General features: G+C 80.6%; 1 protein-coding gene across 1 annotated transcript in view; it reads left to right on the forward strand.

The window, feature by feature from the left end:
• LOC125435269 (kielin cysteine rich BMP regulator) overlaps positions 1–14,572 on the forward strand; it is a 124,244-nt gene that overhangs the window by 92,802 nt on the left and 16,870 nt on the right. The window contains exons 30-31 of the mRNA XM_048501460.1: positions 744–837; positions 2,984–3,157. Coding sequence (XP_048357417.1) covers positions 744–837; positions 2,984–3,157 — 268 coding nt within the window. The remainder of the gene's footprint in view (positions 1–743; positions 838–2,983; positions 3,158–14,572) is intronic.

Here is a 14,572-nt window from a genome sequence, read left to right on the forward strand (position 1 = left end):
TCTCCAGGCGCCATTTACCCATGGTGCGCCTCCGCTCACAGTATATATACTCCACTTGCTTTCCCAACATCAGATCCTCTGAAGATGCCAGCCACAGATGCAGGCGAAACGTCAGGAGAGAATGCTGCTAGAACACAGCCACACAGCCCGGAAACCACACAGCACCCAAATCTGAATTGTCTCTTCCCAAACCCCCAATACATCCCCAATGCCCTTCCCGCCCTCCTACCTTTTCCCGCGCTCTTCACTACAAATGAATACTGTGAACTACAGAGACAGAACTCCAGGGCCGAAGGATGAGATAAGCAGCCATCTGACCCGGGCACCCCTACTTGTTTCATTCCAACAGAACAGAACGTCACTTTCTCTCCAGACATCTTGCTCCCCCTCCCACTTAAGAACATCAGAACAAGCCAGCTGGATCAGACCAGAGTCCATCTAGTCCAGCACTCTGCTACTCGCAGTGGCCCACCAGGTGCCTTTGGGAGCTCACGTGCAGGAGGTGAAAGCAATGGCCTTCTGCTGCTGCTGCTGCTCCTGAGCACCTGGTCTGCTAAGGCATTTGCAATCTCAGATCAAGGAGGATCCAGATTGGTAGCCAATGGCACTTGCAACCAGTCAGCCCCGATGCCTGGCTCCTGTCTGACATCCTGCCCTTGGAGACTTGGAAAGATCTCCTGGATCCAAAGACAGGAACCATGTCAGGAAATCTGAACTGATCTGCTTCCCCTTCCCCTTGGCAGGACGGAAATGTCCGCTGTGATATGATCCAGTGTCCCGCCACAAGTTGCTCCCACCCGGTGACAGAGCCTGGAGTCTGTTGTCCCCGCTGTAAAGGTAAACCCACCCTCTGATTTATTTCATGGTTCATGTGCTAAAGCAGTGGTGGTGAACCTTTGGCACTCCAGATGTTATGGACTACAATTCTAGAGAGCCGCAGGTTGCAGGCCCCTGTTCTAGAATTATAATGGATCCCCAGACTACAGGGACCAGTTCTCCTAGAGCCGTGGTGGCGAACCTTTTGGCACTCCAATTGGCCATGCTGGCAGGGGCTGATGGGAATTGTAGTCCATAACATCTGGAGTGCCAAAGGTTCGCCACCATGGCGCTAAAGTCTTTTATTTATTTGTTTGTTTGTTTGTTTGTTTATTATATTTATATACCGTCCTCCCCCAACCTCCCACCAATACGGACCTTTGTTTTATGCACTGTCCTCAGCCTTTTGGATCCTTTGCAGGGCTCTGAGTGTGGGTGGGGGGAGCTCTTTTTGAGGCAGAGGCACCAAATTTGCAGCATAACTGCTGGTGACTTTCCTTCCTTCCCCTTCCCGAGTTTGATGACATTTGAGCGAGGGGGTTCAGTTTTATGGGGCTCCACCTTTTCTCCATTGGGGGCTTATCCAATTGGACCCTCTAGCTCAATATTTACCAAATTGGGGGATTCTTTTAAGGAGTGTCTCCTGACATTATGCTGCAAATTTGGTGCCTCTGCCAGAACCCCACAAAGAGATCCCACTGGGGTGAAGACCTGAAAAATCTGGGGGAATAAAACCTGCTTCTGCTGATAATTGACTTCTGAAGAGAAGAAGAGTTTGGATTCATACCCCAACTTTCTTTCCTGTAAGGAGACTCAAGGGGGCTTACAAGCTCCTTTCCCTTCCTCTCCCCACAACAGACACCTTGTGAGGCAGGTGGGGCTGAGAGAGTCCTGAGAGAACTGTGACTAGTCCAAGGTCACCCAGCAGGAATGGAGGAGTGCGAAAACACACCTGGTTCGCCAGATAAGCCTCTGCCACTCAGGCAGAGGAGTGGGGAATCAAACCCGGCTCTCCAGATTAGAATCCACCTGCTCTACACCACACTGGCTGTTCTGCAGGGGTGTAACGAAGCAAACTGTAGCCCTGGGCAAAACCTGAGTTGGATGCCCCCCTCCCCATGGGCGGCCACTCCACCACGACCAAAAAATGTTTTTGCACCACAACATTGGTGCCTGCAGGGGGTCCATTTTTAGCCGTATCAGCACGAAAGTTTCAGCGTATCATTAGGAGACTGTCCTTATGCTACCTCCCAGGTTTGGTGAGGCTTGCTTCAAGGAGTCCAAAGTTATGAACTCCCAAAGGGGGTGCCCCATCCCCCATTGTTTCTAATGGGAGGACATGGGGGCTACAGTTTTGAGGGTCCATAACTTTGGCCCCCCTGAACCAAACTGCACCAAACCTGGGGGGTATCATCAGGGCAGTCTCCTGATGAGACCATGAAAGTTTTGAGACTGTGCCTTCAGAAATGTCCCCCCCCCCGTGCCTGCAACCCCCATTGACAGCAATACAGAAAACTCAATGCAGAATAAAGATTCTTGGGCAAATTTCTGGGATGTTCCTGCAGGGGGCACAGTTTTGGATGTATCAACACCAAACGTTTAGGGTATCATCTGGAAACTGTCCTGATGGGACCCCCCAAGTTTGGTGCAGTTTGGTTTAGGGGGTCCAAAGTTGTGGACCCCATCCCCCATTCTTTGCTAAGGAAATGGGGGGCTACCACCTTGCCCAATGGGCATTACGCCCAGAGGCGTTCCTCCCATTGGGCAAAGTGGGCATTTGCCCAGGGCACCCCCTTGTGAGGGGCGCAAAAATTGCAGGTTCATTTGTGGGATTTTTTTGTATTTTCAGTGTTTTTCCGGTTTTGGCCTGCAGAGGGCGCAGGTTTTAGGCTAGCAGCACCAAAATTGCAGGGATTTTTCAGGAGACTCTCCTGATAATATCACCCAGGTTTGGTGAGGTTTGGTGTAGGGAGTCCAAGGTTATGGACTCTCAAAGGGAGTGCCCCCATCCCCCATTGTTTCCAATGGCAGCTAACAGGAGATGGGGGCTACAAGCTCAAGTTTTGCCCAGGGCTCCAGTTTGCCTCGGTACGCCACTGATTACGCCCCTGCTGTTCTGGAAGTGGCATCAGGTGTGTAGGTGCGCATCTGGCATCTCTCCTTGCAGGCTGCGTGTACGAGGGCCGGGAGCGCCCGGATGGCAGCCGCTGGCTTTCCTCTTCGGTGCCCTGCATGGCCTGCATGTGCGTGGACGGCGTGGCCACCTGTGCCGAGATCGTCTGCATCAGCTCTTGCATCAATCAGATCAAGGTCCCCGGGGAGTGCTGCCCGCTCTGTGCAGGTGTGTTGTGGTGCCTTTGGAGGGGCGCGTGGCGTGGCATAGTAGGCGGTATGGAGCTGGGGTGAATGCAGATTTGCGGAACAGGAAGAGGCGGGTGCAGGAGCGTTGGGGTACTGGAGGGGGTGGGAGCCAAGAGGCCTAGATCAGTGATGGCGAACCTATGGCACGGGTGCCAGAGGTGGCACTCAGAGCCCTCTCTGTGGGCACACACCAACAGAGTTCATCATGTGGGGGAGAAATCACACACACACCCCACACACACACACTCATCTAGGCTGGCCTGGGCCGCTGGGCTCGATTATTAGCATTAAACCTAAGACCTAGTTTTGGGGAAGCAGTGTAGGTCACCCTGTTAAGCGCTGTCAAACCCCACTGATTTTCATGCAAAGAACTAAAGCGTGATCCTTTACCTGGGAGTAAGCTCAGTTGCTGGCAATGGGGCTTGCTTCTGAGTAAACCCTCCTAGGGTCATGATTCACCCGTTCGAAGAGTTGCACGGTTGCTTCAAAGCAAAGCCAACAACTACCACCAAGCTTACTCCCGAGTAACGCACTCCTCGGAGCCAACCGTTTTTCCTTAACTGAAACCTCAGCATTCAGGTTTAAATCTGCCCGTGGTTGGCACCCTTTTATGCGATAAATAAGTGGGTTTCGGGTTGCTGTTTGGGCACTCGGTCTCAAAAAGGTTCGCCATCACTGGCCTAGATCCTTCATCTTCATTTTGAGAAGGGGGGGGAGTCATATTGTGCCATCCTATGTTTAGCCATCCAGAAGTCTTCTTAAGGGGTGGGGGGGGGAGCCAGCTCTGGGTTAGGAAATTGCTGGGAAAGTCCAGAAATCAGTGGTCCTCCCCATTCTCGTTTGGGTCTCACAAAAAGCGGTCGGCTGTCTCCCCAACCCAGTAAAGATTTTTGTTACATCGCTGCTCAGGATAACACTTTTTCCTACTCAGAGGTATCCCACCCCCCCCCCCCCCCACCCCCCCCCCCCCCCACCCCCCCCCCCCCCCACCCCCCCCCCCCCCCACCCCCCCCCCCCCCCACCCCCCCCCCCCCCCACCCCCCCCCCCCCCCACCCCCCCCCCCCCCCACCCCCCCCCCCCCCCACCCCCCCCCCCCCCCACCCCCCCCCCCCCCCACCCCCCCCCCCCCCCACCCCCCCCCCCCCCCACCCCCCCCCCCCCCCACCCCCCCCCCCCCCCACCCCCCCCCCCCCCCACCCCCCCCCCCCCCCACCCCCCCCCCCCCCCACCCCCCCCCCCCCCCACCCCCCCCCCCCCCCACCCCCCCCCCCCCCCACCCCCCCCCCCCCCCACCCCCCCCCCCCCCCACCCCCCCCCCCCCCCACCCCCCCCCCCCCCCACCCCCCCCCCCCCCCACCCCCCCCCCCCCCCACCCCCCCCCCCCCCCACCCCCCCCCCCCCCCACCCCCCCCCCCCCCCACCCCCCCCCCCCCCCACCCCCCCCCCCCCCCACCCCCCCCCCCCCCCACCCCCCCCCCCCCCCACCCCCCCCCCCCCCCACCCCCCCCCCCCCCCACCCCCCCCCCCCCCCACCCCCCCCCCCCCCCACCCCCCCCCCCCCCCACCCCCCCCCCCCCCCACCCCCCCCCCCCCCCACCCCCCCCCCCCCCCACCCCCCCCCCCCCCCACCCCCCCCCCCCCCCACCCCCCCCCCCCCCCACCCCCCCCCCCCCCCACCCCCCCCCCCCCCCACCCCCCCCCCCCCCCACCCCCCCCCCCCCCCACCCCCCCCCCCCCCCACCCCCCCCCCCCCCCACCCCCCCCCCCCCCCACCCCCCCCCCCCCCCACCCCCCCCCCCCCCCACCCCCCCCCCCCCCCACCCCCCCCCCCCCCCACCCCCCCCCCCCCCCACCCCCCCCCCCCCCCACCCCCCCCCCCCCCCACCCCCCCCCCCCCCCACCCCCCCCCCCCCCCACCCCCCCCCCCCCCCACCCCCCCCCCCCCCCACCCCCCCCCCCCCCCACCCCCCCCCCCCCCCACCCCCCCCCCCCCCCACCCCCCCCCCCCCCCACCCCCCCCCCCCCCCACCCCCCCCCCCCCCCACCCCCCCCCCCCCCCACCCCCCCCCCCCCCCACCCCCCCCCCCCCCCACCCCCCCCCCCCCCCACCCCCCCCCCCCCCCACCCCCCCCCCCCCCCACCCCCCCCCCCCCCCACCCCCCCCCCCCCCCACCCCCCCCCCCCCCCACCCCCCCCCCCCCCCACCCCCCCCCCCCCCCACCCCCCCCCCCCCCCACCCCCCCCCCCCCCCACCCCCCCCCCCCCCCACCCCCCCCCCCCCCCACCCCCCCCCCCCCCCACCCCCCCCCCCCCCCACCCCCCCCCCCCCCCACCCCCCCCCCCCCCCACCCCCCCCCCCCCCCACCCCCCCCCCCCCCCACCCCCCCCCCCCCCCACCCCCCCCCCCCCCCACCCCCCCCCCCCCCCACCCCCCCCCCCCCCCACCCCCCCCCCCCCCCACCCCCCCCCCCCCCCACCCCCCCCCCCCCCCACCCCCCCCCCCCCCCACCCCCCCCCCCCCCCACCCCCCCCCCCCCCCACCCCCCCCCCCCCCCACCCCCCCCCCCCCCCACCCCCCCCCCCCCCCACCCCCCCCCCCCCCCACCCCCCCCCCCCCCCACCCCCCCCCCCCCCCACCCCCCCCCCCCCCCACCCCCCCCCCCCCCCACCCCCCCCCCCCCCCACCCCCCCCCCCCCCCACCCCCCCCCCCCCCCACCCCCCCCCCCCCCCACCCCCCCCCCCCCCCACCCCCCCCCCCCCCCACCCCCCCCCCCCCCCACCCCCCCCCCCCCCCACCCCCCCCCCCCCCCACCCCCCCCCCCCCCCACCCCCCCCCCCCCCCACCCCCCCCCCCCCCCACCCCCCCCCCCCCCCACCCCCCCCCCCCCCCACCCCCCCCCCCCCCCACCCCCCCCCCCCCCCACCCCCCCCCCCCCCCACCCCCCCCCCCCCCCACCCCCCCCCCCCCCCACCCCCCCCCCCCCCCACCCCCCCCCCCCCCCACCCCCCCCCCCCCCCACCCCCCCCCCCCCCCACCCCCCCCCCCCCCCACCCCCCCCCCCCCCCACCCCCCCCCCCCCCCACCCCCCCCCCCCCCCACCCCCCCCCCCCCCCACCCCCCCCCCCCCCCACCCCCCCCCCCCCCCACCCCCCCCCCCCCCCACCCCCCCCCCCCCCCACCCCCCCCCCCCCCCACCCCCCCCCCCCCCCACCCCCCCCCCCCCCCACCCCCCCCCCCCCCCACCCCCCCCCCCCCCCACCCCCCCCCCCCCCCACCCCCCCCCCCCCCCACCCCCCCCCCCCCCCACCCCCCCCCCCCCCCACCCCCCCCCCCCCCCACCCCCCCCCCCCCCCACCCCCCCCCCCCCCCACCCCCCCCCCCCCCCACCCCCCCCCCCCCCCACCCCCCCCCCCCCCCACCCCCCCCCCCCCCCACCCCCCCCCCCCCCCACCCCCCCCCCCCCCCACCCCCCCCCCCCCCCACCCCCCCCCCCCCCCACCCCCCCCCCCCCCCACCCCCCCCCCCCCCCACCCCCCCCCCCCCCCACCCCCCCCCCCCCCCACCCCCCCCCCCCCCCACCCCCCCCCCCCCCCACCCCCCCCCCCCCCCACCCCCCCCCCCCCCCACCCCCCCCCCCCCCCACCCCCCCCCCCCCCCACCCCCCCCCCCCCCCACCCCCCCCCCCCCCCACCCCCCCCCCCCCCCACCCCCCCCCCCCCCCACCCCCCCCCCCCCCCACCCCCCCCCCCCCCCACCCCCCCCCCCCCCCACCCCCCCCCCCCCCCACCCCCCCCCCCCCCCACCCCCCCCCCCCCCCACCCCCCCCCCCCCCCACCCCCCCCCCCCCCCACCCCCCCCCCCCCCCACCCCCCCCCCCCCCCACCCCCCCCCCCCCCCACCCCCCCCCCCCCCCACCCCCCCCCCCCCCCACCCCCCCCCCCCCCCACCCCCCCCCCCCCCCACCCCCCCCCCCCCCCACCCCCCCCCCCCCCCACCCCCCCCCCCCCCCACCCCCCCCCCCCCCCACCCCCCCCCCCCCCCACCCCCCCCCCCCCCCACCCCCCCCCCCCCCCACCCCCCCCCCCCCCCACCCCCCCCCCCCCCCACCCCCCCCCCCCCCCACCCCCCCCCCCCCCCACCCCCCCCCCCCCCCACCCCCCCCCCCCCCCACCCCCCCCCCCCCCCACCCCCCCCCCCCCCCACCCCCCCCCCCCCCCACCCCCCCCCCCCCCCACCCCCCCCCCCCCCCACCCCCCCCCCCCCCCACCCCCCCCCCCCCCCACCCCCCCCCCCCCCCACCCCCCCCCCCCCCCACCCCCCCCCCCCCCCACCCCCCCCCCCCCCCACCCCCCCCCCCCCCCACCCCCCCCCCCCCCCACCCCCCCCCCCCCCCACCCCCCCCCCCCCCCACCCCCCCCCCCCCCCACCCCCCCCCCCCCCCACCCCCCCCCCCCCCCACCCCCCCCCCCCCCCACCCCCCCCCCCCCCCACCCCCCCCCCCCCCCACCCCCCCCCCCCCCCACCCCCCCCCCCCCCCACCCCCCCCCCCCCCCACCCCCCCCCCCCCCCACCCCCCCCCCCCCCCACCCCCCCCCCCCCCCACCCCCCCCCCCCCCCACCCCCCCCCCCCCCCACCCCCCCCCCCCCCCACCCCCCCCCCCCCCCACCCCCCCCCCCCCCCACCCCCCCCCCCCCCCACCCCCCCCCCCCCCCACCCCCCCCCCCCCCCACCCCCCCCCCCCCCCACCCCCCCCCCCCCCCACCCCCCCCCCCCCCCACCCCCCCCCCCCCCCACCCCCCCCCCCCCCCACCCCCCCCCCCCCCCACCCCCCCCCCCCCCCACCCCCCCCCCCCCCCACCCCCCCCCCCCCCCACCCCCCCCCCCCCCCACCCCCCCCCCCCCCCACCCCCCCCCCCCCCCACCCCCCCCCCCCCCCACCCCCCCCCCCCCCCACCCCCCCCCCCCCCCACCCCCCCCCCCCCCCACCCCCCCCCCCCCCCACCCCCCCCCCCCCCCACCCCCCCCCCCCCCCACCCCCCCCCCCCCCCACCCCCCCCCCCCCCCACCCCCCCCCCCCCCCACCCCCCCCCCCCCCCACCCCCCCCCCCCCCCACCCCCCCCCCCCCCCACCCCCCCCCCCCCCCACCCCCCCCCCCCCCCACCCCCCCCCCCCCCCACCCCCCCCCCCCCCCACCCCCCCCCCCCCCCACCCCCCCCCCCCCCCACCCCCCCCCCCCCCCACCCCCCCCCCCCCCCACCCCCCCCCCCCCCCACCCCCCCCCCCCCCCACCCCCCCCCCCCCCCACCCCCCCCCCCCCCCACCCCCCCCCCCCCCCACCCCCCCCCCCCCCCACCCCCCCCCCCCCCCACCCCCCCCCCCCCCCACCCCCCCCCCCCCCCACCCCCCCCCCCCCCCACCCCCCCCCCCCCCCACCCCCCCCCCCCCCCACCCCCCCCCCCCCCCACCCCCCCCCCCCCCCACCCCCCCCCCCCCCCACCCCCCCCCCCCCCCACCCCCCCCCCCCCCCACCCCCCCCCCCCCCCACCCCCCCCCCCCCCCACCCCCCCCCCCCCCCACCCCCCCCCCCCCCCACCCCCCCCCCCCCCCACCCCCCCCCCCCCCCACCCCCCCCCCCCCCCACCCCCCCCCCCCCCCACCCCCCCCCCCCCCCACCCCCCCCCCCCCCCACCCCCCCCCCCCCCCACCCCCCCCCCCCCCCACCCCCCCCCCCCCCCACCCCCCCCCCCCCCCACCCCCCCCCCCCCCCACCCCCCCCCCCCCCCACCCCCCCCCCCCCCCACCCCCCCCCCCCCCCACCCCCCCCCCCCCCCACCCCCCCCCCCCCCCACCCCCCCCCCCCCCCACCCCCCCCCCCCCCCACCCCCCCCCCCCCCCACCCCCCCCCCCCCCCACCCCCCCCCCCCCCCACCCCCCCCCCCCCCCACCCCCCCCCCCCCCCACCCCCCCCCCCCCCCACCCCCCCCCCCCCCCACCCCCCCCCCCCCCCACCCCCCCCCCCCCCCACCCCCCCCCCCCCCCACCCCCCCCCCCCCCCACCCCCCCCCCCCCCCACCCCCCCCCCCCCCCACCCCCCCCCCCCCCCACCCCCCCCCCCCCCCACCCCCCCCCCCCCCCACCCCCCCCCCCCCCCACCCCCCCCCCCCCCCACCCCCCCCCCCCCCCACCCCCCCCCCCCCCCACCCCCCCCCCCCCCCACCCCCCCCCCCCCCCACCCCCCCCCCCCCCCACCCCCCCCCCCCCCCACCCCCCCCCCCCCCCACCCCCCCCCCCCCCCACCCCCCCCCCCCCCCACCCCCCCCCCCCCCCACCCCCCCCCCCCCCCACCCCCCCCCCCCCCCACCCCCCCCCCCCCCCACCCCCCCCCCCCCCCACCCCCCCCCCCCCCCACCCCCCCCCCCCCCCACCCCCCCCCCCCCCCACCCCCCCCCCCCCCCACCCCCCCCCCCCCCCACCCCCCCCCCCCCCCACCCCCCCCCCCCCCCACCCCCCCCCCCCCCCACCCCCCCCCCCCCCCACCCCCCCCCCCCCCCACCCCCCCCCCCCCCCACCCCCCCCCCCCCCCACCCCCCCCCCCCCCCACCCCCCCCCCCCCCCACCCCCCCCCCCCCCCACCCCCCCCCCCCCCCACCCCCCCCCCCCCCCACCCCCCCCCCCCCCCACCCCCCCCCCCCCCCACCCCCCCCCCCCCCCACCCCCCCCCCCCCCCACCCCCCCCCCCCCCCACCCCCCCCCCCCCCCACCCCCCCCCCCCCCCACCCCCCCCCCCCCCCACCCCCCCCCCCCCCCACCCCCCCCCCCCCCCACCCCCCCCCCCCCCCACCCCCCCCCCCCCCCACCCCCCCCCCCCCCCACCCCCCCCCCCCCCCACCCCCCCCCCCCCCCACCCCCCCCCCCCCCCACCCCCCCCCCCCCCCACCCCCCCCCCCCCCCACCCCCCCCCCCCCCCACCCCCCCCCCCCCCCACCCCCCCCCCCCCCCACCCCCCCCCCCCCCCACCCCCCCCCCCCCCCACCCCCCCCCCCCCCCACCCCCCCCCCCCCCCACCCCCCCCCCCCCCCACCCCCCCCCCCCCCCACCCCCCCCCCCCCCCACCCCCCCCCCCCCCCACCCCCCCCCCCCCCCACCCCCCCCCCCCCCCACCCCCCCCCCCCCCCACCCCCCCCCCCCCCCACCCCCCCCCCCCCCCACCCCCCCCCCCCCCCACCCCCCCCCCCCCCCACCCCCCCCCCCCCCCACCCCCCCCCCCCCCCACCCCCCCCCCCCCCCACCCCCCCCCCCCCCCACCCCCCCCCCCCCCCACCCCCCCCCCCCCCCACCCCCCCCCCCCCCCACCCCCCCCCCCCCCCACCCCCCCCCCCCCCCACCCCCCCCCCCCCCCACCCCCCCCCCCCCCCACCCCCCCCCCCCCCCACCCCCCCCCCCCCCCACCCCCCCCCCCCCCCACCCCCCCCCCCCCCCACCCCCCCCCCCCCCCACCCCCCCCCCCCCCCACCCCCCCCCCCCCCCACCCCCCCCCCCCCCCACCCCCCCCCCCCCCCACCCCCCCCCCCCCCCACCCCCCCCCCCCCCCACCCCCCCCCCCCCCCACCCCCCCCCCCCCCCACCCCCCCCCCCCCCCACCCCCCCCCCCCCCCACCCCCCCCCCCCCCCACCCCCCCCCCCCCCCACCCCCCCCCCCCCCCACCCCCCCCCCCCCCCACCCCCCCCCCCCCCCACCCCCCCCCCCCCCCACCCCCCCCCCCCCCCACCCCCCCCCCCCCCCACCCCCCCCCCCCCCCACCCCCCCCCCCCCCCACCCCCCCCCCCCCCCACCCCCCCCCCCCCCCACCCCCCCCCCCCCCCACCCCCCCCCCCCCCCACCCCCCCCCCCCCCCACCCCCCCCCCCCCCCACCCCCCCCCCCCCCCACCCCCCCCCCCCCCCACCCCCCCCCCCCCCCACCCCCCCCCCCCCCCACCCCCCCCCCCCCCCACCCCCCCCCCCCCCCACCCCCCCCCCCCCCCACCCCCCCCCCCCCCCACCCCCCCCCCCCCCCACCCCCCCCCCCCCCCACCCCCCCCCCCCCCCACCCCCCCCCCCCCCCACCCCCCCCCCCCCCCACCCCCCCCCCCCCCCACCCCCCCCCCCCCCCACCCCCCCCCCCCCCCACCCCCCCCCCCCCCCACCCCCCCCCCCCCCCACCCCCCCCCCCCCCCACCCCCCCCCCCCCCCACCCCCCCCCCCCCCCACCCCCCCCCCCCCCCACCCCCCCCCCCCCCCACCCCCCCCCCCCCCCACCCCCCCCCCCCCCCACCCCCCCCCCCCCCCACCCCCCCCCCCCCCCACCCCCCCCCCCCCCCACCCCCCCCCCCCCCCACCCCCCCCCCCCCCCACCCCCCCCCCCCCCCACCCCCCCCCCCCCCCACCCCCCCCCCCCCCCACCCCCCCCCCCCCCCACCCCCCCCCCCCCCCACCCCCCCCCCCCCCCACCCCCCCCCCCCCCCACCCCCCCCCCCCCCCACCCCCCCCCCCCCCCACCCCCCCCCCCCCCCACCCCCCCCCCCCCCCACCCCCCCCCCCCCCCACCCCCCCCCCCCCCCACCCCCCCCCCCCCCCACCCCCCCCCCCCCCCACCCCCCCCCCCCCCCACCCCCCCCCCCCCCCACCCCCCCCCCCCCCCACCCCCCCCCCCCCCCACCCCCCCCCCCCCCCACCCCCCCCCCCCCCCACCCCCCCCCCCCCCCACCCCCCCCCCCCCCCACCCCCCCCCCCCCCCACCCCCCCCCCCCCCCACCCCCCCCCCCCCCCACCCCCCCCCCCCCCCACCCCCCCCCCCCCCCACCCCCCCCCCCCCCCACCCCCCCCCCCCCCCACCCCCCCCCCCCCCCACCCCCCCCCCCCCCCACCCCCCCCCCCCCCCACCCCCCCCCCCCCCCACCCCCCCCCCCCCCCACCCCCCCCCCCCCCCACCCCCCCCCCCCCCCACCCCCCCCCCCCCCCACCCCCCCCCCCCCCCACCCCCCCCCCCCCCCACCCCCCCCCCCCCCCACCCCCCCCCCCCCCCACCCCCCCCCCCCCCCACCCCCCCCCCCCCCCACCCCCCCCCCCCCCCACCCCCCCCCCCCCCCACCCCCCCCCCCCCCCACCCCCCCCCCCCCCCACCCCCCCCCCCCCCCACCCCCCCCCCCCCCCACCCCCCCCCCCCCCCACCCCCCCCCCCCCCCACCCCCCCCCCCCCCCACCCCCCCCCCCCCCCACCCCCCCCCCCCCCCACCCCCCCCCCCCCCCACCCCCCCCCCCCCCCACCCCCCCCCCCCCCCACCCCCCCCCCCCCCCACCCCCCCCCCCCCCCACCCCCCCCCCCCCCCACCCCCCCCCCCCCCCACCCCCCCCCCCCCCCACCCCCCCCCCCCCCCACCCCCCCCCCCCCCCACCCCCCCCCCCCCCCACCCCCCCCCCCCCCCACCCCCCCCCCCCCCCACCCCCCCCCCCCCCCACCCCCCCCCCCCCCCACCCCCCCCCCCCCCCACCCCCCCCCCCCCCCACCCCCCCCCCCCCCCACCCCCCCCCCCCCCCACCCCCCCCCCCCCCCACCCCCCCCCCCCCCCACCCCCCCCCCCCCCCACCCCCCCCCCCCCCCACCCCCCCCCCCCCCCACCCCCCCCCCCCCCCACCCCCCCCCCCCCCCACCCCCCCCCCCCCCCACCCCCCCCCCCCCCCACCCCCCCCCCCCCCCACCCCCCCCCCCCCCCACCCCCCCCCCCCCCCACCCCCCCCCCCCCCCACCCCCCCCCCCCCCCACCCCCCCCCCCCCCCACCCCCCCCCCCCCCCACCCCCCCCCCCCCCCACCCCCCCCCCCCCCCACCCCCCCCCCCCCCCACCCCCCCCCCCCCCCACCCCCCCCCCCCCCCACCCCCCCCCCCCCCCACCCCCCCCCCCCCCCACCCCCCCCCCCCCCCACCCCCCCCCCCCCCCACCCCCCCCCCCCCCCACCCCCCCCCCCCCCCACCCCCCCCCCCCCCCACCCCCCCCCCCCCCCACCCCCCCCCCCCCCCACCCCCCCCCCCCCCCACCCCCCCCCCCCCCCACCCCCCCCCCCCCCCACCCCCCCCCCCCCCCACCCCCCCCCCCCCCCACCCCCCCCCCCCCCCACCCCCCCCCCCCCCCACCCCCCCCCCCCCCCACCCCCCCCCCCCCCCACCCCCCCCCCCCCCCACCCCCCCCCCCCCCCACCCCCCCCCCCCCCCACCCCCCCCCCCCCCCACCCCCCCCCCCCCCCACCCCCCCCCCCCCCCACCCCCCCCCCCCCCCACCCCCCCCCCCCCCCACCCCCCCCCCCCCCCACCCCCCCCCCCCCCCACCCCCCCCCCCCCCCACCCCCCCCCCCCCCCACCCCCCCCCCCCCCCACCCCCCCCCCCCCCCACCCCCCCCCCCCCCCACCCCCCCCCCCCCCCACCCCCCCCCCCCCCCACCCCCCCCCCCCCCCACCCCCCCCCCCCCCCACCCCCCCCCCCCCCCACCCCCCCCCCCCCCCACCCCCCCCCCCCCCCACCCCCCCCCCCCCCCACCCCCCCCCCCCCCCACCCCCCCCCCCCCCCACCCCCCCCCCCCCCCACCCCCCCCCCCCCCCACCCCCCCCCCCCCCCACCCCCCCCCCCCCCCACCCCCCCCCCCCCCCACCCCCCCCCCCCCCCACCCCCCCCCCCCCCCACCCCCCCCCCCCCCCACCCCCCCCCCCCCCCACCCCCCCCCCCCCCCACCCCCCCCCCCCCCCACCCCCCCCCCCCCCCACCCCCCCCCCCCCCCACCCCCCCCCCCCCCCACCCCCCCCCCCCCCCACCCCCCCCCCCCCCCACCCCCCCCCCCCCCCACCCCCCCCCCCCCCCACCCCCCCCCCCCCCCACCCCCCCCCCCCCCCACCCCCCCCCCCCCAGTGTACACTGGGCCAAACGTACAATGGCCAAACCAACAATACACCAACTAAAATAAATTAGAGCAAGTTAAAACGATTCACAAAATTCATAAAACTAGCAGCATCAGCACAATATACATAACAATAAGATTATAAAATTATTAAATTGTGTGGCACCCGATCCCAAGGCCGGGCGGGGGTAGCAGTGTCAAAGATGTTATATTGGGCGTGCCGATGATGGAATGGCTGACATAATGGCATCCCAGGAGGAGGACCCCATGGCCGACCTCACCAAAAGCCCAGTCTGGGAACAAAGCGGGTTTTACAGAGCCCTCTGAGGAGATTCTCCAAGGTCCCATGGGGTCCGCACCTATCTGATGGAAGGGGTGTTCCAGGCAGGCTAGGGCCAGGACATAAAGCCCTAGCCAGAGGTAGAGGCCAATCGTATCATGGAGGGGCCGGGGGCCACCAGTAAGT

The sequence above is a fragment of the Sphaerodactylus townsendi genome, linkage group LG06 (assembly GCF_021028975.2).
Source record: "Sphaerodactylus townsendi isolate TG3544 linkage group LG06, MPM_Stown_v2.3, whole genome shotgun sequence".
NCBI lineage: Eukaryota > Metazoa > Chordata > Lepidosauria > Squamata > Sphaerodactylidae > Sphaerodactylus > Sphaerodactylus townsendi.